Source organism: Mauremys mutica, chromosome 3 (genome assembly GCF_020497125.1).
Source record: "Mauremys mutica isolate MM-2020 ecotype Southern chromosome 3, ASM2049712v1, whole genome shotgun sequence".
NCBI classification, from domain to species: Eukaryota; Metazoa; Chordata; order Testudines; family Geoemydidae; genus Mauremys; species Mauremys mutica.
The window spans coordinates 103016694-103043194 of record NC_059074.1 but is presented as its reverse complement, the minus strand read 5'-3'; the positions used below and the strand labels follow the sequence as shown (position 1 = coordinate 103043194).

At 41.8% G+C, this 26501-nt stretch overlaps 1 protein-coding gene across 3 annotated transcripts in view; it reads left to right on the top strand.

Annotated features, from left to right (window-relative positions):
* HBS1L (HBS1 like translational GTPase) overlaps nt 1–26501 on the top strand; it is a 131778-nt gene that overhangs the window by 13650 nt on the left and 91627 nt on the right. For all 3 annotated transcript variants that reach the window (XM_045009685.1, XM_045009686.1, XM_045009687.1), the window contains exons 4-6: nt 7917–8118; nt 13180–13245; nt 15179–15316. In XM_045009685.1, the coding sequence (XP_044865620.1) occupies nt 7917–8118; nt 13180–13245; nt 15179–15316 (406 nt within the window). The remainder of the gene's footprint in view (nt 1–7916; nt 8119–13179; nt 13246–15178; nt 15317–26501) is intronic.

Sequence of the window (26501 nt, the reverse complement as noted above, 5' to 3'; positions counted from 1 at the left end):
ATCTGCCATAGAAGATTAGTCTCTGGAAGATAGGACATTTGTTCTAGTAATGGGTGATAGAATTTTACACTTTAGACATGTGAAGCAAATTAGATAGTACATTGACATCTTGAGTAGTTCCTGGTTATCAGATCCAGTGACAAAAACTAAGCTGAAAGGATATTCTTGTACAAGATTATTGGTGCAGGGCCAAGTTTCCATTCTCTGCTGGTTCCACTGCTTTGTGCTCCAAAAGTGCAAATTTGGGTCTAGCATCTGATCTTAATATAAAATTAAGTTAGCTGAACATGAAGAAGGGAAGTAAATAAACCCTCAAAGTGCCTGTGATTCCATGATGAAATGGCAATGTCTGTTGTAGAATTTTTCAAGGGCTACAGTAAGAGGGACCTAGGGGGAACAGAGAAAAAGACACCACATTGAACTCAAGATTCTCCTGTAGCAACCTCAAAGACTTTAGTTACAGACCAAAGTATAATGTTATCAGTTTGAATGTGGCCACATGCCTGATGGCAATTGTGATGCTCTATGTCACACTTAAAATAAAATAATCAAATACATTATGTACATCATATACATTTTTCAGCCATAAATGCCCCACAATTCCATAGGCTTGATCCTGAGCTCACTTATGCAAAGTAATGTAAATAGGGAAAAACCTGCATGCAGCACCACACAATCACAATGATGGTTGTTCCAGGCCAACAACTTTTACTCATATAACAGGTTGTGTGTATTCTAGGAACTGCAGATGGTTTTTCTTATGTTTTCCATGCACAGAACAACCATATTTTTTACTCTGACAACTTGTATTTAGAATAATATAACATGAAAAACAACAAAGAACAAGAATAAACTCCCCACAAGAGAGCAAAGTATGGGTTTCCTTGGTAACATGCTGGTTCTGCTCAATTTGCCAACAGCAAATTCACAGAAATTGTAAAGTTCAGAACACAGAAAACAAAATTAAAAAAATTACCAACTAAATACACCCCAGTTTAACAAGCTACGTTCCCAACAAGCAACTATAATTGTACACCCCCCAGCCATGGGGATATATATGTCAGCAAATTTTTTATGCTAAGTGTTGTGTCCAGAAGTTTGGTAGTGAGATGTCTTTATGTGGCTAATATAATCAACGGCTGCATCCAGATGAGGCGGATTTTGTAACTTGTGTGCATCCTGCAGTGCTTCTAACCTATGAACACTTGTGCAATGCTTCTAAAAGGATATTTGCCAGTCACCCTACGTTCAGTCCTTCTACTGAAGTCAACAGAAAAACTCCCAGTAACTTTAGTGGGAGCAGGATTAGGTCCCTATTGTCCAGAGACACATCATGCCATATGCATGCCACTGCACAGATGTACTAATAGTTATGCTGTTGTAGTCAGAGCCCATTAACTACATGTGTTTTAACGCTGCAATAACATAAGAATTGTATACAACAGAGTGCCGCTAATATATATTGTACATGAGTTGTTATAATGTGTACTGGAACACACATGTGCATAACATGTTTAAGAATAAGAGTAATTTAAGACAACTTGTACCAATGCTCCCTCAATATCCATGACTCTAATTAATGCAACTTTTCAGTTGTCCTAATAGTTAGAAGTTGGCTTGTGTCCTGAACCCTGAAGGTTTACATCATTCTTGTACACAAAACTCTTGTATATGTGTTTTAAAATATTTACTGTTATAACTCTAAATATTTTTGTGACTCATATAAATGTCTAATCCATATTTGAATGATTCCTTATATCATTTAAAAAATTTTCACCTTTCAGTTTAATTGTATTCTCTCGTTTTACTAAAAGAAAAAAAAGTTATGGAAATTTCGGATCTATCTTCTGTATGCCGCTCGTTATTGTATACTTTTATCATGTACCGTCTTCTTCATTTCCTCTGTAAAGTAAATCCCAATTTTTTCAATGTCTCTTCATATAAGAGAATTTCCATGCCCCTAATAATTTTTATCCATTTCTGAACCTCTTTTATTTCTGTGATATTCTTTTAGGGGTTATTAGAACTGAACACACTGTTCTATGAGAGGGAATACCATTGATTTACATAATAGCATTACAGTATTTCCATATAATTTTCTGTCCGATTTCTCATGCATCCTAAAATATTGTTTGCTTTTTAGCTGCTGACACACATTGAGCAGAGGGCTTCAGAGAATGGCCCTGTGATGGGGTGTACCAGCTCTGCAATGGACAAGAAGGGGTTAACCCCATATTGTGGGCGGAGGAAGCCATACACTCCCGCCACTGCTGCATGCTCCAACTGGACCCTCAGTATAAAAGGGAGCAGCCCAGCTCAGTTGGAGCTGGCTGGTGAGGAGGGAGGATGCACACTGCAGGCTCACTCCTAGGAACTGCTGGAGCCCCAGATCGCAGAGGCCAAGTGTGCTGGGACCCAGGCAGATATCCGACTACCTGCAGAAGCCCAAGAGGGGATGGAGTCATTGAGAGGTTCTCAAGCCAATGATCCCAGAGGGCCAGGAGACCTGTGGACAGCAACACTGGAAAGTAGCATAGGAAGTAACCCAGGGGAACTAGACATTGATCCGGTTGTGGAACTGGGACGAAGGCAGTGTGTTTCAGACAGATTCCCGCTGACCTACTGGCGAATCCATTCACTGCTATCAAGGCCCTGGGTTGGGATCTGGTGGAGTAGGGAGGACCAGAGTCCTCCTACCCTGGATGCCACCCATCCCTGGTGGCGGCCCACTTCCTCCCTTGGCCACTAGGCCATGCAGCCCTGCCGAGGGCAGCCATATTGACTCTTGCCACAAGGCCCCGCCAAGGAGGGGTGCCTTACTGACTCTGGCCATTAGGCCATACTTCCCTGAAGCTAAGGGTGGTCATTTGGACTCAGCCAAGGGGCTATAATGCCCCTCTCCAAAGTGTGATGGGATGTACCAGCCCTGCAACAGGCCCACAATGATGCCCAGGTCTTTTTCCTGAGTTGCTACAGTTAATTTAGAACCTTATAAGGTGTACAAATAGTTACAGATATTCATCCAAATATGCACTACTTTGCATTTGTCAACACTAAATTTCATTTACTATCTTGTTGCCCATTCATATAGTTTAGTTAGGTCATAGACTCATAGACTTTAAGGTCAGAAGGGACTATTATGATGCAGGCACACAATCTCACCCATCCACTTCTATAACAAACCCCTAACCTATGTCTGAGTTATTGAAGTCCTCAAATTGTGGTTTGAAGACCTCAAGCTGCAGAGAATCCTCCTGCAAGTGACCCGTGCCCAGGGCCGGCTCCAGACCCCAGCGCGGCAAGCACGCGCGTGGGGCGGCCCTTTCCCGGGGGGGCGGCAGGCTGGGCTGGCGGACCTGCCGCAGTCATGCCTGCGGGAGGTCCACCGGAGCCCCGGGAGGACCGGACCTGCCGCAGGCATGACTGCGGAGGGGGCGCTCGTCCCGCGGCTCCGGTGGACCTCCCGCAGGCATGACTGCGGACGGTTCACTGGTCTCGCAGCTTGGCTGGACCTCCCGCAGCTGCTCCCGCGGCTCCGGGGCACCTCCCGCACATGACTGCTTGGGGCGGCCAAAAAGGTAGAGCTGCCCCTGCCCGTGCCCATGCTGCAGAGGAAGGCGAAAAATCGCCAGAGCCTCTGCCAATCTGCCCTGGAGGAAAATTCCTTCCCGACCCCAAATATGGCGATCAGTTAAACCCTGAGAATGTGGGCAAGACACACCAGCCAGCACCCAGGAAAGAATTCTCTGTAGTAACTCAGATCCCACCCCATCTAACATCCCATCACAGACCACAGGTCCCTCTGAAGTTCCTCAAATAGTCTCGTCTTGACTCACCTAAATAATTTTGTCTTATATGAAACTTTTGTTACTCTGTAGCTCATCCCATTTTCCAGATCATGAATACAAGAACACTGATCACAATATGAAAACTTGTGATGCCCACTGTAAACCTTTTACTGCGTTGCAAAATGTATTCCCAATCTGTTTGTCTCCTAGCCAGTTTCTGAGCTAGATACACCTCTACCTCGATATAACGCTATTCTCGGGAGCCAAAAAATCTTACCGCGTTATAGGTGAAACAGCGTTATATCCAACTTGCTTTGATTCACCAGAGTGCGCAGCCCCGCCCTCCCGGAGCACTGCTTTACTGCGATATATCTGAATTCATGTTATATTGGGTCGCATTATATCGAGGTAGAGGTATAGTGTCCTTTTAAATAAAGATATTCATGTATTCAATGGGTACAGATCTTTTCAGAAGTTAGATCATTTATCAGTTAGATACATATTTAATGACATTGACACTATATTTTAAAACTTAACCCGAAAGTGACACATTACAGTGCAGTAAGCCATCTGGAATTAGTTTTCTCCAAACCATGCCCTGTTTACTTGTGATCTTAAAAGGTATGTTTAAGCACAATCTTTGTACTGAGTGCTTGCAGGGGTGGCTCCAGGCACCAGCACACCAAGTGCATGCCTGGGGTGGCAAGCCACGGGGGGCGCTCTGCCGGTCGCCGCGAGGGCGGCAGGCAGGTTGCCTTTGGCGACATGCCTGGGGAGAGTCCGCTGGTTCCGCGGTGGGTCCGCTGGTCCCGGGGCTTCGGCGGACCTCCCGCCGGCGTGCTGCCAAATCCACGGGATGGGGACCTCCAGCAGGCAAGCCGCCGAAGACAGCCTGCCTGCCGTGCGTGGGTCGGCAGAATACCTAGAGCCGCCCCTGAGTGCTTGATACTTAAAGCTTTTTAGACAGTTACACGGTTGAGTAACCTGTGAAAGAGTGGGGACTGTTTTTCCACTACAGCAGGTAGTAGAAGGTAGCCTGCACAATTTTTCATAATTTTGTCTCTGTTCAGAAAACTGAAGGCCTTGTTAGACATTTAAACACAGTTGACTTACTGAATAATCTTGTTGTGAACCTTTTGGGGACTGAGAATTATACAAGATGAGTAGAAAAGAGGTTCTTTTGAAAATTTGTTGTGAGATCCTAAGAAGACATTTTACTTGACAAAAAAAGTAAAAAAGAAAAATACACTAAAAAAAACAACCTATCCAGAAGCTTTATCCCATAAATTGTGCGTACATTAGTATGAAATTTTTCATTAAATGATAGTTTACTTTTTAAAATGTACTAACACAGGAAGCTGGATGACAGATGATTACTGATGCATTATGTATACTTCTAGGTCAACAGTTCAGATCAGCAAATTGATAATAACAAAAAATCATTACTATCTGCTGGCTGTTTGATGGCCTCTGAGAAATACATTGGTGATTTCAATTCAGTTCCTAGTGCACAGGTCCTTACATAAGAAATATCAGCTCAAGGCAGTTTCAGTGAAGGGACTAGGGTCTGAATGATCATAGAGAATGAACCTGTTCACCTCACTCAAGAGGTGCTATCTCCAGGTTAAAGATGTTGGAGGCAGATTGGCAGGATACTGTGACAGTGCTTGAATTCCTGCTATCATACTGCACATGATCTGTGGCTAGACAGAAGTTTTAATTTGTTCTTTGCTATTAGTCTTGGCCTGGTCTACCTTAAAAGTTAGGTCGACCCTGCTACGTTGCTCACTGATGTGATAAATGTACATTCCTGACCAGTGTAGTTAAGCTGATCTAACCCCCGGTGTAGACAATGCTAGGTTGATGAAAAAATTCTTCCATCGACTTAGCTACCACATCTCGGGGAGAACCCCTCCTGTAGATGTAAATAGTGTCTACACTGAAGCACTCCAGTGGTGCAGTTACAACACCGCAGCTTAGCCACTGTAGCATTTCAAATGTAGGCAAACCTTTTCATGAGCATTACATTCACTGTAAAAGAATACCACTAGCTGAACTTTAAATATAGCTTTGAAAATATGACACTGTCACATGGTTCTTGAACAGTTCATTAGCTGGTCATCATCTCCAAATATTTATATCGGGCTCAGAGTGAAACTAGGTAAGGACTATGGCACATTTATTATTAATTATTATTATTATTTGTATTACAGTGGTGTCTAGGAGCCCTCACCATGGACCAGGACCCCATTGTGCTAGGTGCTGTACAAATAGAACAAAAAATGGGGCCCTCCTGAGCCCTACTGCAGTACAAAAATAATAATACTTCTGCATGCTATTGTCCTTGGAATGCACTGTTGTCAGGTCTTCTTTTCAAACTATCTGCTAAGTGATAATTACACATTAAACTAAGAAATATTTTAGGCTACAGGTTCTTTTTAAAGATTACATCTGCTTTACCATTAAAATTATTGCTTCAGGGAAGCTTCATGTTATTGGCATGTAAGGATTATACTATGTAGATTCTCCTGCATCGGAGAGAAGTTATGTTTATATTTTCTAGTGCCATTATTTAAGTTATTCACTTTAAATAAAACTTCCTAAGTCTTGAAAACAATGTTATATTTGGTTATCAAATAAAGGATATGTGGTTTTTGTCCCCAGAAATTAGGGGTAATTAAAAAAGTGATAAATAAGCCAGTAAAAGTGGTACCAAAATTCAAGGAAGTGTGCCAAAATGATAAATTGGTAAGAGACTGATGAGATTTGTGTTAAAAATACGATGAACAAGTTTAACCGAAGTGTTATATGAAATAGAAAAGATGTTGTTACTTTAGTGTGTTTAATATTTATCACAGATTTTAACATTTGAAAAGACCTAGTCATCTAGCGTTTCTCAACCGTTTTGATGCCAGGGACCGGCTTACTGTGTTCCTAAACTGTGTCAGGGAGATCTCGGATACTGGCGCTGGTCCACGCACCAGTTGTTGAGAAACACTGGTCTAGAGCATTTTGAGATGCATCAGTAAAGGTCCAGACAGAAGCCATATGTTCTCCAAACCATTCATGATTTTATAGACCTCTAGCATATCCCCCCTTAGTCTCTTTTCCAAGCTGAGCAGTCCCAGTCCCACACCCAAACTTCCTCCCAGAGCCTGGTCCCCTCCCACACCCAAACTCCCAACCAAAGCCTGCACCCCAAGCCCTCCTCTGCACCCTCCTCCTCCCGAACCCCCTGCCCCAGCCCAGAGCCCACACCCAGCACCCAAACACCCTCCCAGATCCCGCACCCCTTCCCACACCCAAACACCCTCCCAGATCCCACACCCCCTCTCACACCCAAACACCCTCCCAGAGCCTTAGGCAAGTGTTCTGTGGCACCTTATAGACTAACAGACGTTTTGCAGCATGAGCTTTCGTGGGTGAATGCCCACTTCGTCAGATGCAAGCAATGCCCACTTCGTCCTTGCATCCGAAGACGTGGGCATTCACCCACGAAAGCTCATGCTGCAAAACGTCTGTTAGTCTATAAGGTGCCACAGGATTCTTTGCTGCTTTTACAGATCCAGACTAACACAGCTACCCCTCTGATATTAGGCAACTGTGGTGGTGGGGGAAGCAGGACTTGGACCCGTTCTGGGCACCACCCAAAATTATACAAACCTGCCACCCCTGGGACTGATGATCCGTGTGTCAGGGCAGTGGCACAGCTTGGGTAGTTCTGGGAGGGCCGATATACCCCGGGAAGATGGGCAGGGTGCAGTGCGTGGAAGGGACAGCGTGGCCAGTACATGGGCTTGGCTGGGGATGGCCTGGTCTGGGTGGGGCGGGGCGAGACGGGGCAGGGATGGGGGGGTTGGGTGCAGCGTAGGCAGGGCCGTGGCTGGCGGGGGGTTGCGCAGGGAGCACGAGGGGCTCCGGGCCGTTGCTCGCAGCGCGGCTGGCGGGGGGGACGCAAGTCGGGTTTGTCAGGGTGTGCACGTGCCGGGGGCGGGGCTGGCGGCGGCGGAGCACTGACTGGGTTGTGCGGCCAGGCGGGCCGCGTCGGCCGCAGGGCGGGGTCAGGCAGCACGGGCCGGAGGGGGCGGGGCAGAGAAAAACTCGCACTCAGAGCAGCTCCTTCGGCAGGGCAGTCGGCGAGGGCCTGCGCCTGCGCAGACAAAACGAGCGGGAGGAGGCTGTTTGGCGCCTGCGCACAGCGATTGGGAGAGGCCAGGCGGAGACCAAGATGGCGGCCTAACGCTGCGGCCGCCAACGCCACCGAGTGTGAGCGACGTCGCCGCCGCCATGGCCCGGCACAGGAACGTCCGAGGCTATAACTACGACGAAGGTAGCGAGAAGCCTCCGCCTGTCACATCTCCGGTCCCTACCAGTAACCAGACCCCTCCCACCCCCGCTCGGTCCTGGCGGCAGGAAGCGCCAGCGGCATGAACACGTCTCCCAGGCGGCCTCGGGGGGAGGGAAGGGGGGTGCGGAGTGTACGCCAGGCCGTGGACGGGGCTAGGCCCCGGGGACAGGAGTGGCGTGCATGGGAGGTGTGGGCGCTAGGCCCCAGGGGAGTAGGGGTTGGAGGGGGCAATTTTTACTCTAACTTTAGGGAGCGCATTTGACAGCAGTTTGAGTGACCTCAGTTTAATTCTCTCCCTTGTGGAAACCAGTTCACCCGTTTCCATCACTGTGTGGGACTTTCACAGCCTGGCATGGGGGAGACAAATATTTAAGAAGTAGAAACGCATTTTAAAAGCACAGACATTGGCAGGGGAAGACACGGTGGGGTGTGTAGTACCGTACAACTTTCAGCTCTGTTCGAAACTGACGACGTTTCACGTGGTAGTGCCACCTTAAAACTTAAGACAAGCTTATTTTCACCTAACCTTGCTGTGCACGGAGTGTTCAGTGTGTCTCCCGGAACAATTTATGACATCACAACCACTTGAAACATCAAGGAGGTGTCAGTTGCCTTCCTCTGCGTTTTAGGTTTGGGTGATGCCCCTAATCTCTTGGGGAGGACATGCAGGTTCCCGAAGAGGGAATTTGCAGGGCATGTAATAAAGCAGCTGACAACTTGTCTTAAGATGGGAGTATTTAAGGCTCTGTGTATTTTAAGTTTGACTTCATATAATTATATTCTTATGAACACCTGCGTTAGTGCAGCTTTCTTTGGTATACTATCTCATTTACCTACACTGCAATTTATATTAGGTGCTCATACCCGGGTAACTATATCAATGGTTTTAAATAATGATTTTGCACTTCTTTTTACCAGGGTCTGTAGCTTCCTGCAGCAATTCAGGTCTAATTTGTATCTGTTCACCCTTAAACTATATTATGAAAATAAGAGTTTCAGGTCATGCAGTCACTAGTGGCATTTATAGGTTATTAGAACTACACCAGTGTAAGTGACACTACATCAATCAGTGCATCTACATTAGGAGTTTGCATCACTGGTGCAAATTAACCTAACATAGACAAATCTTAAGACTTGCTTGTGGATTTCTCTGATTGATTGTTTCACCCCTTGGAGATTAACTCAGTTTCACCTAGTCTGCGATGAGGCTAAACTCTACAAATGTCCCTGCCTTTAAGTGGTTTTCAGTTTTCCTATTAAACACTTGGGTCCCAATCCTGCAAACACACATGGATATCTTTACACGTGAGTAATCCTTTTAATTGAGACTATGCTACTCACACATCTAAAGTTACTTGCGTAAGTGTTTGCTGGATTGCGGTCTTTAATTGCTATATGCATATAATGAACATTTTATTATGTACATAAGAAACTTGGTCTATGAATTGTGTTGTATCCAAATTTGTTAGTTTTTGGCATGCATACAGGTATGTACATATATACACACAGAGAGACATATATTGTGGGGGCATGCTACCTGTACCATAGTTGGGTTTTGCTATGAGTTTACTTTTTGGATAGATGATGCGATTTTCTATTTTTGTCTAGGTAAATAAAAAATCACTTTTATTGCAGGACTGGCCGTATCAAATCTTTTGCATTCCAGTAGTGAAGATTATTCGTCATGGAAATTAGGGTCAGGAGAGACCATTTATACATATACATATACATTTATACATATATACACTAGCTTTCCCATCATTGCTGCCTCTGCTAAAGCTGTATCGAATGTGAAAAAATTGGGAAATTTTAGGGAAAACAAAAGAAGAAAATCCATCTCCTTCCCAGTGCAAAATCAAACTATTCTTGTGCTCACTTGATGCAGTATGAGTTCCTGGGGGGCAGCTTTCTTTTTAATAATTCAGCTGTTCTTCCTTTACTTTTTCAAAAATTAGAAATCTTAAATACAAAAGGAGAGGGAGCTATTTTCAAATGGGTAAAAATGAATATAGTAGTAATTGCCACACTTATTTATGAATAAATCTGGTAGTTAATGTCCAAAGAGAAGATCAATGTTGTTTTTTGTGTTGTAATGCAATTTTGGTTTAGATCATGTATTTATGTAAAATTAGACATACCTGTTGCTGGTTTGGGGATAGGAACACACGAATTACCATAAGAGATCAAACCAGTGTTCCATCTTCTTGTTCGAGTCCAGTGGCACCTTAAAGACTAACAGATTTATTTGGGCATAAGCTTTTGTGGGTAAAAAAAACCCCACTTCTTCAGATGCATGGAGTGAAAATTACAGATACAGGCCTGAATATACTGGCACATAAAGAGAAGGGAGTTACCTTACAAGTGGAGAACCAGTGTTGACAAGGCCAGTTCAGTCAGAGTGGATGTTGTCCACTCCAAATAATTGATGAGGCGGTGTCAATACCAAGAGAGAGAAAATGAAGCAATTTTCCTTCTCTTGTATTGACATCTCCTTATTATTTCCAATGTGTGTTACCTTGCATTTGTTAACACTGGAATTGCACTTATCAGTGTGTATTTGTTCATTTTGTTTGAATTTCATCGTGATTTGCTCTCCTCTTGGCTAATTCAGTAATTTTGTTTCAGCTGCAAAATTTCCCACATCACTGCTCAGCTCCCTTTCCAGATTAATAGGAAATATATTAATAAACACCGGTCTTAGTGTGGAACCGTGGGACACTTTTCACTGTTATTTTTTGACCATGTTGAAAAATGCATCACCCTGCCGCCATTAACCAGTTTCTAATCCATGACAGTACTTTACTTTTCACCCTATGGCTGCTACTTAGTTTCCTTAGCAGCTGCTTGTGAGGAACTTTGTCAAATGGTTAATGAAAGTCCAAATAATTATGACAACCTGTTCTCCATTATCCATTTGAAATACCCAAATAATTCTAATAGAGGTATGATTATTCTTTACAGAAGCTGATTTGTCCATGTCACATCAAGTAGTCAGAGCAATAAGCCTTTAATTCCCCAGATTGATCTGAGTGCCTTTTGTAGGGAAGGGTACAACATTTGCTTTGGTGTAGAAGCTGTTATTAAGGAGTGTGCATAGTTTTCTTAGCATGATAGCTACTTCATTCTTCATGACTTTTTAAAACCAATTATAAAACTATTTTAAACTGAGTGTGCACTAGCATCTATTAAACAATATTTTAGTATATATTTTGTTCTTTATAATTATGTTCACTATGTATTTATAAATACTAAGCCTTGAAAATAAGTTTGCCTTTTCCATATTATTAGTATTATTTGCTTCCTTTTAATGAGCTCTGAGAGCCATATCCTGATCCGAGTAAACTTAGATTTATTTATTAGAAATAATTAATATTACCCTTACATAGCTTTACATGTCCATACAGCTTTTCTGTTAATCTTCTCAGTACTCTTATAGTATTTTCCTATTTTATAGATGGAGAAGTGAGGCAAGAGATGGAACAGTCATTGAAAGAGCCAGGACATTTTGGCTCTCAATCTTATGCTCATTCCTTCAAAATAGATCATGCTTCTTCCCAAGAAGGCCAAAGAGTTTATTCAACTGAGGATATGGTTATTACTTAATGACATTGTAATTCATATTTAAAAGGAAATAGAAGGAAAACCTACAAAAAACATGAGCAATCCCATTGCTGGAAGGATGCTTACTCAGTGCTAAACATTTTCTGTTCCTTCTCTAAAAGCCAGCAGAGGTCTTATTCTTGGAATAACTAATATGAGGAGATGATAAATTTAAAAAAATGCAGAACTCATTGTGTTGTTTTTTTTTAAATGAGAGTGGGAGAAGGAGAGATGCACAGAAATATGGGGGAGAAGTTATAGAACAGACCACAGCATAAGGCAGGGGTGGGCAATCTTTTTGGCTTGAGGGTCATATCTGGGTGGGGAAATTGCATGCAGGGCCATGACTGTAGGGCTGGGGCAAGGGGTTGGGATGTGGGTGGGAGTGCAGGGTGTGAGTGTGGGAGGGGGTGCAGTGTGCAGGAAGGGGCTCAGGGCAAGGGGTTGGAGTGGATGAGGGGTGTGGACTGCAGGAGGGGACTCTGGGCACAGGGTTGGGGTGCAGGAGGGGTGCAGCAGAGGGCTCAGGGCAGGGGTTTGGGGTGCGGGCTCAAGCCCAGTGCCGCTTACCTGGGGCGGCTCTGGGGTGGCAGCGGCACCTCGCCGCTAAGGCAGGCTCCACGTTGTGTGTGTGTGTGGGGTGTTTACCTGCTGCGTCTGCAGGTTTGGCCAATTGTGGCTACCACTGGCCGTGGTTTGCCGCTCCAGGCCAATGGGGGCTGCGGGAAGTGGCACGGGACAGGGGATGTGCTGCAGTGCCCATTGGCCTGGAGCGGCGAACCGCGGCCAGTGGGAGCCATGATCGGCTGAACCTGTGGACATGGCAGGTAAACAAACCAGCCCGGCCTGCCAGGGGGCTTACCCTGGCGGGCCGTGTGCCAAAGGTTGCCAATCCCTGTTATATAATATAGTACAGTAATAAAAGTACAGTTGTAGTTACATTTTCTTTTTTGTGTAAGTGTGTTCTGTTGTATCTTCTACTAAATCATCCTGCGTGTGTGAATGCTCAGTGCACATGAAAGTACTTTGGGTATGTGGTTTTATAAATTTTTCCTTGAAGTTAAATATTCTAGTAGGAAATATGCTGACTGTTGTTTTATTTCATATATATATTCATATACATATACAGACAGTCCCATGATTTGCTTAGGTTCCATGTTAGAGGGGGACAGAAAAGGAATTAGGATTCTTGATTTTTTTTCCCACTGTCCTATACGTAGTCTATTGAGTATTAACTATATATATATTACTATTCTTACTTATAGCTGATCAAAAAGACAATTTTTATTGATGTACCTTTGAAATATTAAAATGGAATAATTATATAATCAGGGAGAGGGTTTTTAAAAATATTTAAGAAACCGCTTTTAAACATTCCATACTGGTTAAATATTTAAAAAATAAATTATATGCAGATTAATTCTTTCTGTTTCTGCCTCTTAGATTTTGAAGATGATGATCTTTATGGCCAATCAGTAGAGGATGATTGTTGTATTTCCCCTTCAACAGGTTAGTCCAAATGTTTGTCTATGCAAGTCTCATTTGGAGAAATATAGATGATAAATTATAGAGAAGATTGGGATTTTCTGATGAGTAAAAGAGCTGAGAAGTCAACCAAGGCAAGGCTGGCTGAGTAGTGCTATATTTGGAATGTGATTGGAGCAGCAGTTGCAAAGACATATATTTATTCCCAGAACAAAGCTATGTGGGCCAGATTTTTAAAAGTATTTAGGTGCATTATTGAAATCAGTTGGAATTAGGGTCCTAGGCACTTCTGAAAATCCCAGTAGACACATATCTGCGTGTTTAGGCAACTAAATAACTTTAAAAATATGGTCGTTTGTCACTCTGGTTATTCTTTATTCTAAAGTAAGCAGTTGCAGACATAGATATGTATTTACAGTATTTTTCGTCATGTTCCCCTATTTAAAATTAAATTGCTTTGTGTTGAGTTTTAAACTTTTCTGGTGGTTTTTTTTTGTCCTTTTTGTAAGGTGTGAGGAGGTCCTCTCACCTTGTAAACAAAGAAACAAACGAAAATCTTTTTGTGGATACAGACGAACACAGCTGCTACTCTGAAACAAACGAAAAGACACTCAATGTATTCTGTTTTTAAACAAGTGGGTTGCATAGCTGTGCTGGGGCTTGTGTGCACCCTACAAAATCTTTCAACAGTAAGCTTTTATTTAAAAGTGCCTAATGCTGGTTACATCTAGAAAGATAGCTTTGCAAATAGTTGCAGCAACTAAGATGATTAAATGTAAAACATTGGGTGATGTGCATTTAAGAAACATTTGATAAGACAATCTCATCTTTTAAGAAGTTATAATCAAATTTGTATGTGTTCAGTATAAAAGTTGGAGTTGTGGGAATATTACACGGTCAAATAATGAATATCTGTTTTCTCTGACCATGTCTGTATGGTGTGTGTTTTTGCTACTCGTGAACATTTGTGCAAATTATTATTATTTATTATTACACCAATGTGTGCAAAGTCACTGAACTCTTGTTTTTGCATGGAAGCTAGAATATTTGTGTGTGGACAAGGCTTGCTTTTCTCATTTAAAAAGCTTTAGCCATCCAGTGACAAAGTAGAAACAAAATCAAATGTCTCAAAAGTCTGCTCATACACCATAAATAAAATATAGCAGATAGTGAATGTTCAGAGAACTCCTAGTCTGAAATTTCTTTACATAAACTTTGAAAAATTATGAATTATGACTAGGACCCGGATTCAGCAAAGCATTTAAGTATATGATTTAGGTGCTTTGCTTATTAGGGGTGAGATTTATGCATGTGTTTAAAATTTAAACATGTGCTAAAGTACTTTGATTCATGGGCTGTATTTGTAAAAAATTAAAGCTCAAGAACAGAAAAATGGGCTGAATTAATTGAATAAACTTTGTTATGAATAGATAAAAACTAGTATATGCTACTTTAACCCTACATCACACTGGACTTTAAAACAAACTAATTATGGCCAGTGCACTTATTTTTTAAGCGGAAACAGTGCAAACTTCTTGAGATTTGGGGTCATGAAGTTATAAGTTGAGTCCTAAGTAAAAATATTTGAGCACTCTTGGTCTAGATATTTTTTTTTTTTTGGCCTTTGAAAGTCTTCATAAACTTAATTTTTTGTTACAGAATACTGAACTGGGTAGAATTGTGCATTATATTTAAAGGTACATGGATATTGACTTCTGCATTGGGGGGGTCTCCTCTTTTGGTGGAAGGGGGCCATCCGGAGTATTTAAGTATGGACTCTCCTTTGCCCAGTGCAGTCCTCTAGGCTAATAATTACAAAATGAGATTCTTTTTTTCCAAATTAATTAATGCAGGCTACCATCAATACATATTTTCTTTAGCTAAATTTTGTATTCAAACAATGGGATACTTGTTTGAAGGGAAACTATTTTTAATACTCTGCTCTTGGTTGTTGTAGCTGCGCAGTTTATTTACTCAAGACGTGACAAACCCTCAGCATTTGCTGAGCGATTAGAAGAAGGGTATGGCTATGAAGATTCAGAAGAACCTGCCAAGAATATTACATCCAATCACCAGCTAACTGGAGTTGATCAAGGTAATTGTTAAGAACAGTTAATCAGTTCAATCTTGTTTTCATTCTTCTGTGACTTAAAGACCTTTATTGAAATCCTCTTATATTGAATTATCTTTTATTGATAACCAACTTTTATTACTAGCTGACTTTATCAAACTGCCCACCATTTTGGGGCCAAATAGTAGAACACCCATGAATTCTAAGGAATGGTCATATCTAATAATACATTTCAAAATAATCTCTAGAAGGCTTCAGTTTCTAGCTCTTGAATCTTGTTATGCCTTTCTCTGCTAGATTAAATAGTCATTTAGTGTACCCAGTATTTTCTACTTGTGAAGGTACTTATATATTATAATCAAGTCACTACTACTACTTTTTTGTGGACACCAGAACTGGGTACAATATTCCATTATTGGTCTCACCAGTGTCATACAGAGGTAAAATTGCCTCCCCACTCTTTCTCACAACTCCGCTGTTTATCCAAGGATTACATTTGTCCTTCTAGCCACAGCTTTGCACTGGAAACTCCTGTTGACTTGCTTGCCCACTGTGACCCCTATATCCTTTTGAGAGTCATTGCTTTCTAGAATACAGACACCCCACCCATTCTTTAGATACGGCCTGAATTCCTTGTTTCCTGACTGTATAACTTTGCATTTTGCTGTATTAAAATGCATTTTGTTTGAATGGCTCCAGTTTACCAAGAGATACAGATCTTTCTGTGTGACTGCCTTGTCCTGGTCATTATTTACTACTCTGCCAATCTTTGTGGTCACAGGCAAATTTTGTCAGTAGTGTTTTTATATTTACTTTCAGATCACAGCTGAAAATGTGGACTAAAGTCTAATACCGATTCCTATGGAACCCCTTTTGAAATATTCCCATTCAATGATAATTCCCTGGTGTAAAATTTTTGACATCTGTCAGCCGGTTTTTAATCCATTTTGTGTATGCTCTATTGTTAATTTTTTAATTGGAATGATGTGCGGTATGGAGTTAAATGCCATACAAAAGTGTAAGTATATTACATCTGTCTTCACAGTTACCTTTATCAACCAAACTTGTAATTTCATCAAAGAATGAAATCAGATTTTTTGATCTTTTTTTCTCTAATGATATGTTTACTGGCATTTACAAGATTCAATTTATAACAGATTAAAGGGTAGAAATATAGTATCAGCTTTTCATTACTTTGCCTGGGGTTTATGTCAGTGGGCCATTGTCCAGGTTATCTCACTTGCCGTTTTTTTTGAATATAGGCACAACGTTAGTACTCTTCCAGTCTTTTAGAATTTATTCTGTATTACAGGATATATTAAAAATTAACATCAGCAGGCCAGATATCTTCCTAGCCAACTCTTTCGGACTTTTGGGTGCAAGTCATCTAGGCCTCCTGATTTAAATGTTTATCCTTGGTAAATAATGTTTAATGCCCTCCTTGGTTACTAAGTGACTGGAAGGTGCTTCATCATCCTCATGTATTATGAATTCATTATCCTGCTTTTTTTTCCCTTCAGATGCAAACCAGAAAGATTTATTGAACACCCTGCTTTTTCTGCATCCTAATTAACAATTTTGCCATCTCCATCTAGTAATGGGCTTATTCCATTATTAGGATTACTTATGTTGCTTACATACTTAAAACAAAACAAAATAAAACCTTCACCTTTTATTGTCCACAGTCCTGCCAAGCATATATTTTTCCCTGATGCCTTCAGCTTCCCTTATCAATTTTCAGCACATTTAACTTCTAATTTTTATCTACTGCTATCTATTTCCCATGTGTTATAAATTGCTTTTTCATTTCTAATTACTGCCTCCACTTTGGCACTAAATCAGGTTTTAGCCAAAGTTGTCCTCTCTTTTGATAGTAGAATTGTAACTTTTTGGTCATCTGATAAACTCTTCTTAAAGAACTCACCATTTTTATTGACGTTTTTCTTTCTGAATTTTTCTCCCAATCAGTTTTGCTCATAATTGTCCTTAGCTTTGGGAAATTAGCACTTTTGAAGTACTAAGTATGTATTTTACTGGTTGGAATCATCTTTTTGCCCGCAATATAATCAGGTCATAAGTGATCACTAGTCAACCACAAACTCTGAGTCCAGTGATTAATTCAGCTTTATTCACCGTAATGAGGTCCAAAGTAGTCCTGACATGGGTACATGTTTTTGTGTTAGAAAACCATCTTAAATAAGTTTGAGAAACTTTAATGATATTTAATTACTATCTGCATGAGACTTCCAGCATATATTTCCCGTAAGAGTTTTCTTTCCACACGTTTCAGAGGAGGAGTTTAAGGAGTAATTCATCCTGTTCTCTGGTTTGATTTGGTGGTCTGTAAAAGACCCCCACCATTACCTTCTCCTGTACTTTATTAGCACTAACTAACTGTGGGGAAGATAAGATTTCTACACTATTGTTAAAATAGCCACATTGCTTATACTGCATGTATCATTGTTAGTTTTCTGGTTAAATATGTAGTTTGTTAAATTTATACCATAAAATAGTCAGCATGTAGAACCTGTCCAAGTTAACTTTGCTCTGAATACTGTATCATCTTTTTTGAGAGCCTCTGTACATTTCCACTTAAGGGGAACAGTGTGCTCGTAGCACAAACCCTGTTGAAAACTGTGACTCTGACGTTGCATGAGTAATGCCATTTGGCACTCGTATAAGAGACTATGAGTGAATATGGTTGATTGTCACTTGATCATGTTTATAATGTGCAAGCTGAATAAAGTCCAGACCAGTAATATATATACTTGGTGTTTTAATAGGGCAAATTTCACAAAGCTGAAAACAATTATGAGCCAAGTCAGCTAGTTGGAAGAATTTAATCAGAAAAATGTAGATGAGAATTCGGGAATCATTTAAGAACACCTTACTAGATGCCTCAAAAGCCACAATAGAGGAAGAAGGTTTTACTGGTTTAAAACAGACCTTGTTTAGAGGGAAAGTGAAGGGAGCTATAAATAATTTTTTAAATTTTGTATATATATTGGCATTAATTACATTATCTATATCTATATATCAAGAGGAAGTTGATAGTAGTGAATATAAATTGGAAGTTAGAAATTGTAGAATAATAAGGGAAGCTAAGGGACACATGGAGAAATTTGTGGCCAGCAGAGTTAAGGACACTAAGAAGTTTTTAAAAAAATGTTAGGAACAAAAAGACTCCTGACAATGGTATTGATCCATCATTGGAGGGAAATGGTTGAATTAAAAATAATAATGCAGTAAAGGCAGGAGTGTTCCATAAATATTTCTGTTCTGTATTTGGTGTGTTGGAGTGGGGAGAGATCTAGTCTCATCATATGGTGATAGCATTCTTTCCATTCCACTAGTATCTCAGGAGGATGTTAAACAAAAGCGAAAGGTAGACATTTTTAAATCTGCAAGGCCTGATAACTTGCACCCAAGAGTTCCAAAAGAATTGGCTGAGGAGGTCACTGGACTGTTAATGTTGCTTTTCAGTAAGTTTTGGAACAGTGGAGAACTTTCAGAAGACTGGAAGAAATCTAATGTTGTCCCAATATTTAAAAAAAGTAAACGGGATGAACTGGGTAATTTATAGATCTGGCAGCCTGACACCAATCCTGTGCAAGATAATGGAGCAGCTGATATGGGACTCAATTAATAAAGAATTACAGGAGGGTATTGTAATTAATGCCAATCAACATGGGTTTATAGAAAATAGATCCCGTCAAAATAACTTGATATCTTTTTTGGATAAGATAACAAGTTTGGTTGATAAAGGTAATAGTGTTAGTGTAATATACTTAGACTTCTGTAAGGTGTTTGACTTGGTACCACACAACATTTTGATTTAAAAAAAAATTAGAACGATATAAAATTAACTTTTGTTGTTTGCCGTGTTGTTGTAGCCATGTTGGTCTCAGGATATGAAACCCACAAGGTGGATGAGGTAATATCTCTTATTGGACCAACTGTCTGGATTAAACCTGAAGAAGAGCTCTGTGGAGCTCAAAAGCTTGCCTCTTTAATGAACAGAAGTTGGTCCAATAAAAGAGATTACCTCGCCCACCTTGAGTCTCTTATAAAATTAAAATCTTGTACTTTAAATGGTTTAAAAACTGGCCAACTGTTAGGTCTCCAAATACAATTTTCATCAAGCATGTGTATTTCCAGCATCAGTTCTTGGCCCTGAGCTAATTAACATTTATATCCATGACCTGGGAGAGAACACCTATCAGCATCACTGGTAAAATTTGCAGAAGACACACAAATTGGGGGAGTGGTAAGTGATGAAGAGGACAGGTCACTGATTAAGAGCAATCTGGTTCGCTTGGAAAACTGGGTGCAGGAAAACAAAATGTTTTAGTATGGCTAAATGTAAATGTATACAATTAGGAACAAGAATGTAGGTCATATTACAGAACGGGGGACTCTATCCTGGGAAGTAGTGACTATGAAAAAGGTTTGGGAGTCGTAGGGCATAATCAGCTGAACATGAGCTCCTATTGGGATGCTGTGGCCAAAAGAGCTTATGTGATTCTTGGATGCATAAAGGGGAACTTCAAGTAGGAGTAAACAGGTTATTTTATCCCTATATTTGGCACTGGTGTGGTTGCTGCTGGAACACAGTGTCCTGTTTTAGTGTCCACAATTCAGGAAGAGCTGTGAGAATGATTAAAGGATTAGAAAACATGCCTTATAGTGATAGACTCAAAGAACTCAATTATTTAGCTTAACAAAGAGAAGGTTAAAGGGTGACTTGATTAGTCTGTAAGTATTTACTTGGGGAGCAAATATTTAATAATGGGCTCTTCAGTCTAGCAGAGATAGGTATAATGATGTAATGGCTGGAAGTTAAAATATATATATGGAGATACTGATCTCATAGAACTGGAAGGGACCCTGAAAGGTCATCAAGTCCAGCCCCCTGCCTTCACTATCAGGACCAAGTACTGATTTTGCCCCAGATCCCTAAGTGGCCCCCTCAAGGATTGAACTCACAGCCCTGGGTTTAGCAGGAAATAAGGCTTACCAGTGAGTAATTAACCACTGGAACAATTTACCAGTGGTTGTGGTAGATTCTCCATCACTGACAATTTTTAAATATGTGCTCTAGGAATTATTTTTGGGAGGTTTTGTGAACTGTGTTATAGTGGAGGTCAGGCTAGATGATTACAATGGTGATCCTTATGGTCTTGTAATCTTAGACTCTAACATCATCAGTTTCTTTACTGTTGTGGTGGAGGGTATACAGAAACCTTTGCTTTGTCCATGCCTGTACACTCAGACCCTTACTTAGCACCTCTTCTCAGCTTTATAAATGTGTGTGTGTGTGTGTTTGTAGTTAATAGTGGATTTTGGTAGTTTTGAGAGAGTTTTTTCTTCCTTTTTTGTGTAACTTGCATGACGTTACGTAAAAATATAAGCATGGCCATACGTGGTTAGACCAGTGGTCCATCTGTCCCAGTGTCATGTCTTCCAACAGTGGCCAGTGCCAGAAACTTCAGAGAGAGTGAACAGAACAGGGTATTTATTAAGTGATCCATCCTCTGTTGTCCAGTCCCTGCTTCCAGCAGTCAGAGTTTTAGGGACTTTGAGCATAGGGTTGAGTTGCTGATCATTTTGGCTAATAGCCATTGATGGATCTATCCTCCATAAACTTATCTAATTCTTTTTTGAACCAAGTTGTACTTTTGTCCTTTACAGTATCCCCGGCAGTGAATTCCACAGGTTGACTGTGCATTGTCTGAAGAAGTCCTTCTGTATGTTATTTTTAACCTTGCTGCCTATTAATTTCATTGTGTACCCCTTCATCCTTGTGTTATGTGAAGGGGTAAATAGCACTTCCTTATTCACTTTCTCCACACCATTCATGATTTTATAGACCTCTATCATACTCCCCCCATAGTTGTCTCTTTGAAAGCTATGGGGTTCTAAACCTGGTCTCCCAAAGGGGGTTCATGATATCCCTCAATTTTTCAGGGGAAGTCTGAAGAGCATGCTTAGTGTCTCATCTGCCTGGGAGATGCCTGCTCTGTAGTAATATTGGTTTGCATAGCTCACTAAACTCAAGCTTGTTGGGACAGACAATTCTGACTATACTTCATGAGAGAAAAGTTGAATGCACAGGCTGAGACTCCAGAAGGCCAGGGTTCCATCTAGGGCCCACAATGTCTGTCTTTGGTGATGAAACCCATGACCACATAATGGCCCAAGTCATTTGCCTTCATGCTGGCTTCAGCACTAGACTTTAGGTGAGGTTGAGCACAGGTTTGTCTAAGTCCATGACTCTTCCATTTAATGTGACGATCAATAAACCACTGAGTTGTTAAGACTCTTCCAGAGTCTTAAGGTTTGGCACTTTAACCTGGTTCTGGCAGCATGCCAACAAAACCTGACACTTCAGAGGGCCTCTGGACAACTTTGTTATCAGACCTTTGGAAAAAATGATGCCTCCTTGAACCCAGAAGTCTGGCACTGATGACTTAGCCCATGTAAGCTGCCATGCTTTTAATATATCTCTCTGGCAAATTTCTCTTCTCTTTTCCTGCCAAGAGAAAGGAGAAGAGATCCTTTATCTAGTACTGAGAATGTCTCTCTCAAAGCAGAAAAAAACATTGGCCCCATTCTAAGGATAATACTCCAGAGCAACCACACCAGCACTGGAGTCTACAATGCAGTGATCCCAGCACCACCAGCAGACTTTTCTCTTATTCAGATCTCTTTGACTCTGTCCACATCCTCAAGCCTCAGTGTTGAACTCACGTTTAAAATATTAGCATCCTCATTATTATTATTATAGCTTCCCTAGATACATTATCTTCTGGCCCGGAACAGTTTCAAAATCCTCTAGCATGAATCTGCGTTTTGGTACTGGCAACTGTCTCTGCCATCCAGTATGGGATTTGAGGGTCATTCATGTTCACCTTGTCAGCAAGAGCATGCTGTCTCTGACTTTGGGAGCAGCTCTCTCTCTCTCTGTCCTTGTGAGTTTGAAAGGATTTTATGTAGGAACCTGTCCAATTGCTGAAGTGGTCCTATGGATATGACTTGCATATTTGTGATGGGGTGATTTATTCACTGCAGGTATGGGGCTTCCTTCTTGTCATTCAGGGGAATAGCTTACCAGGTCAAAGCCCCTTCCTGTTTTTGCCCACTGTCCCTCTGCTTCTTTGTCTGCACTCGTGTCTCACCCCAGGAGTTGCTGCAGCCTCTTTGTGACGCAGTTCTCTGGCTTGGACACTATTTTGGCTTCCCCTTCCTGGGGTTGGAAAGTTTATTCCCACACACAGGCTCAGGCAATCTTCCTACATACTGCCCTGCTGGTGCCACTTCCCCACTGGCTGCTTTGGGAACCTGGCTCGTCCTCTACTCCGGGTCCTGGTTCAGTGACCCTCTAGTCAGCAGTCAAGGTCTGTTTCACTCCGTACCTTGCTGCATTTCCCTGAGTCCTTTCCTAACCTTCGGGCTCTCCCTTACATCTTTGGGTCTGCCAGCTTCAGCACTCCCTCCTTCAGGGAACAACCGCAGCCTACACGTCTCTGTAGACTCCAAACATTCTTCCCTTTTCCCACGGAGTGATTAAAGCCTTTCCCAGCAGCCTCTTCTGTTGCCAGCCTCCTGGCTTATATAGGCTCTGCCAGTTCCTGCACAGAAGGTGAGCTTCTTCTAATTAAGGCTTTTCTCTCAGCCTTCAGCCTAATAGGTTAATTGGCCCATTTGGCCTCCATTAACCCCTTAAGGGCAAGTGTGCAGTGTACACCCCATCACAGGCCTTTTATAGATTGTGAAGCCTAAGAACAGAGGGTCTGCCTTACTTATCATGTGAATCTTTCTGGGGAAACACCGACATAGTGTGGATGGTGCCTGGAGGGTAAGAATCACGGAAGATGCATAAATTTAAGGTATGTAGTTCTTTAACAGAACGTGGCAGGGTAGCAGAGGTGGCAAGGTGGCACAGTTGGTTTCATTTTCCCAAAGAAATGCTTCCCAGCATTCAAAAGTTCGGAAAACATTGCCTTAGGGAGGATTGCACCCTTACACATGTATCTTTGTAAAATGGCATTTCTCATGACTATTACTTCTATCAGGAGAGCTAGTGAAAAATTACAAATCCTGATGACTAATCTCATACCACATTACATAAGGCAGTGGTTCTCAACTTAATACACAGTGTGTTACCTGGGCTTCAGAGGCCAGGTGGCAGGGCAGCTGCAGCCTGGACCCTGACCTAGAACTCTGCCGCGCGGGACTGGCTGCCCGCTCCGACCCCCACGGGGCCGCCCCTACTGGGCCAGCCAGCTGCCAGGCCCGACCTCGACCAGAGCCGACCAGAGCTAGCGAGGCCGGGTGGCTGCCCTGGACCCCAGACTCTTGCCATGTGGAGTGGGCCAGCTGCCCTAGACACAGACCCCGGAGCTTACGGGGTTGGGCAGCTAACCTGGACACCCACCATGAGGGGCAGGCCGGCAGCCCCGACCTTGTCCCCACTGTGCTGGACAACGGGGCAGCCTGCACCCCTCTGCGGTGGGCAGACAGGAACTTAGCGGACCGCAGCCCACGAGCCACGCTTTAGCACTTGAGCTGTGCTGCAGTTGTGTGCTATTTGGGCCGTATGCAGGCCGCAGGTTGAGAACCGCTGAATAAGGACACAGTGGTCCTCCAGTCACATCCTAAGTTAATTCCCAAAGTGGTTTCACACATTCACATCAACCAGTCCATCCACTCCCTGTCTTTTTCCCCTAAACCCGTGGCCTATGGAGGTGAAGCTTGTTTCCATATGTTTACTGTGAAAAAGGTTCTCTCTTTCCATTTGGAAATAACTAAACTTTATGCAGTTCAACAGATCGTTTTAGCCTGTATGAGGAAAAGTGCCATATTCACCCAGAAATTATTAGAGGATTAGATCCTACACAGTTTTGTTATAACATAGCTGAAGTCCATATCCCGTCAGGACTTAAGGCTCACTTGGTAAGGCCAGTGCTGAGTCTGTGAGATGCCTGAGACTTATCTCAGTTGCTGAACTCTACAGAACAGCTATTTAGAGTTCTGTGTATAAACTCAGTAAACTCTAGTTCTTAAATTTAGCATCACACTCTAATGATGGGTTTAAGAGAGCTGTTCCGCAGTCTTTTCCTGAGAACTCTTCAGGCTACATTCCGCTGGGGCTGTACTACTCACTAGTCTCCCACTAGTCAGAATGTGCAGGGGTCCATTGAAGAAAAAATATAGATTACCTCCCAGTAACAGTGATTCTTTGAAAGTTGCTTCTGCATATTCACACTTACCTCTCACCTTCTCTTTTACCCAACAGTTCTCTATGCACATAGGACTCTGTGGTACAGGAGAAGGAACTGAGGCAACTGGGAGCTGCACTCCCTTATAGAGTCTGAATGTTTGCAAAAAGGGCATGATCATTCAGCTCCCACAGATATGATTTTCAAGAGGGATTCATGAGCTTGAGGTGGCAGGGGCACCATCCCCCACAAGTATAAATACACAGGGTGACTGAAGAATCACAGCTACTAGCAAATAGCCTTTCTGTGATTCTTGATACATTAAAATATTTATTGTGGGACACTAATATTGTGTTATCTGAGTTTTCTGCATTTAATTTCTCTTAACAAGAGCCTCAAAGATCTTATGGTAGCCATTGCAGTCATGAGACATGTCATTTGGGTTTTGGCTCAGCACGTAAAGCTGGCATTGCTTTAAATCTTGGTATTGTAGAGTTTTGGTGAAGAGCAGTGGTTCCCAAACTTTAACAACCTGTGAACCCCTTTCACTAAAATGTCAAGTCTCGTGAACCCCCTCCTAAAAATAAATATTTTCAGGGATTTTCTCCCTTACCTGAGGATAAAGTATAAAAGCAGTGATCTTGGAAGTATAAAATTTGTTTTTATGACATGCTTATTACACACTATTATTTGATATTTATCATTACAGCATTTTATTACATTATGAAAATGGCAACACTCTTCCAAGATCTCACTTTTGCAGCATGTATCACTTTGATTAAGCCTGTTGTAAGACAAGGCTCCTAGCTTTCATCAAGGAGTATCAGAGTGAAACAGCATGAAGGTATTTAAGAAGCCAACTCAAAGAGTTCCTCCTACACAACATTCAGGTCTTGAGCAGTCCAGGCAAACAACACACATTACACAAAGCTTAAACTTGTTCTTCATAATAATTAAAAAAACAATACTAGCAGCCTATTTAATTTTAAAAACAGCAAAAACAATCTACCTCCCTTTCAATTTCTTATAAGGAGTCTTCAAGTTTAAATCTCCTCAGTGTGATAGATATGCTTGCTTTGATCTGCATAGCTCTTGGAAATCCCTGAGGCTCCGGGCTGGCCCTGTGGTGCCTGGGATCCCTAGGGACAGCTCTGTCTGCCATTAGAGAATTTTTTTCCCGAGAACCCCCTGTGACGTTTCGTGAACCCCGAGGGGTACACGAACCCCAGTTTGGGAACCACTGGTGAAGAGGATGGTCAGAATCATTACCTTCTCCAGTTCGATGTCAGGGCTCACCTTTGTTCTGCGGGGGCTGGAGGACTTAGGGCTTGCTGATTGTTAGTACTGTAAATGTAATGGATCACTTTATTGATAGTAGTTAGGATGTAATTTTCTTTTTTTCCTTGAATACTGATATTTTATTCCTAAATTCTGAACATTATTAACTTTGCCTTGGTGTTTAAATGACCTGCAACAGATAAATCATTAAGTTAGTGGGTAGAGAGACAGTATCAGAAGTTTCACACTGCATCTTTCTGATTGATGTGTGGCAAAGAAATCTTGAAAGATATATGCTGTGCCTGTAATGGAGATGAAGAAAGTTTTCTTCTCCATCGTAGAACTCTCACTGTGATCATGTTTATTATGCTAGTGCCTAAAGGCCAACCAAGTAGGCCCCCCATTGTGCTAGGACTGTACAATCATGGAGAAGGAGATGATCCCTGCCCCAAAGTGCTGACAGTCTAAGTCAGGGGTCGGCAACCTTTCAGAAGTGGTGTGCCGAGTCTTCATTTATTCACTCTCTAACGTAAGGTTTCGCGTGCCGGTAATACATATTAACATTTTTAGAAGGTCTCTTTCTCTAAGTCTATAATATATAACTAAACTATTGTTATATGTAAAGTAAATAAGGTTTTTAAAATGTTTAAAAGAAGCTTCATTTAAAATTAAACTAAAATGCAGAGCCCCCCGGACTGGTGGCCAGGACC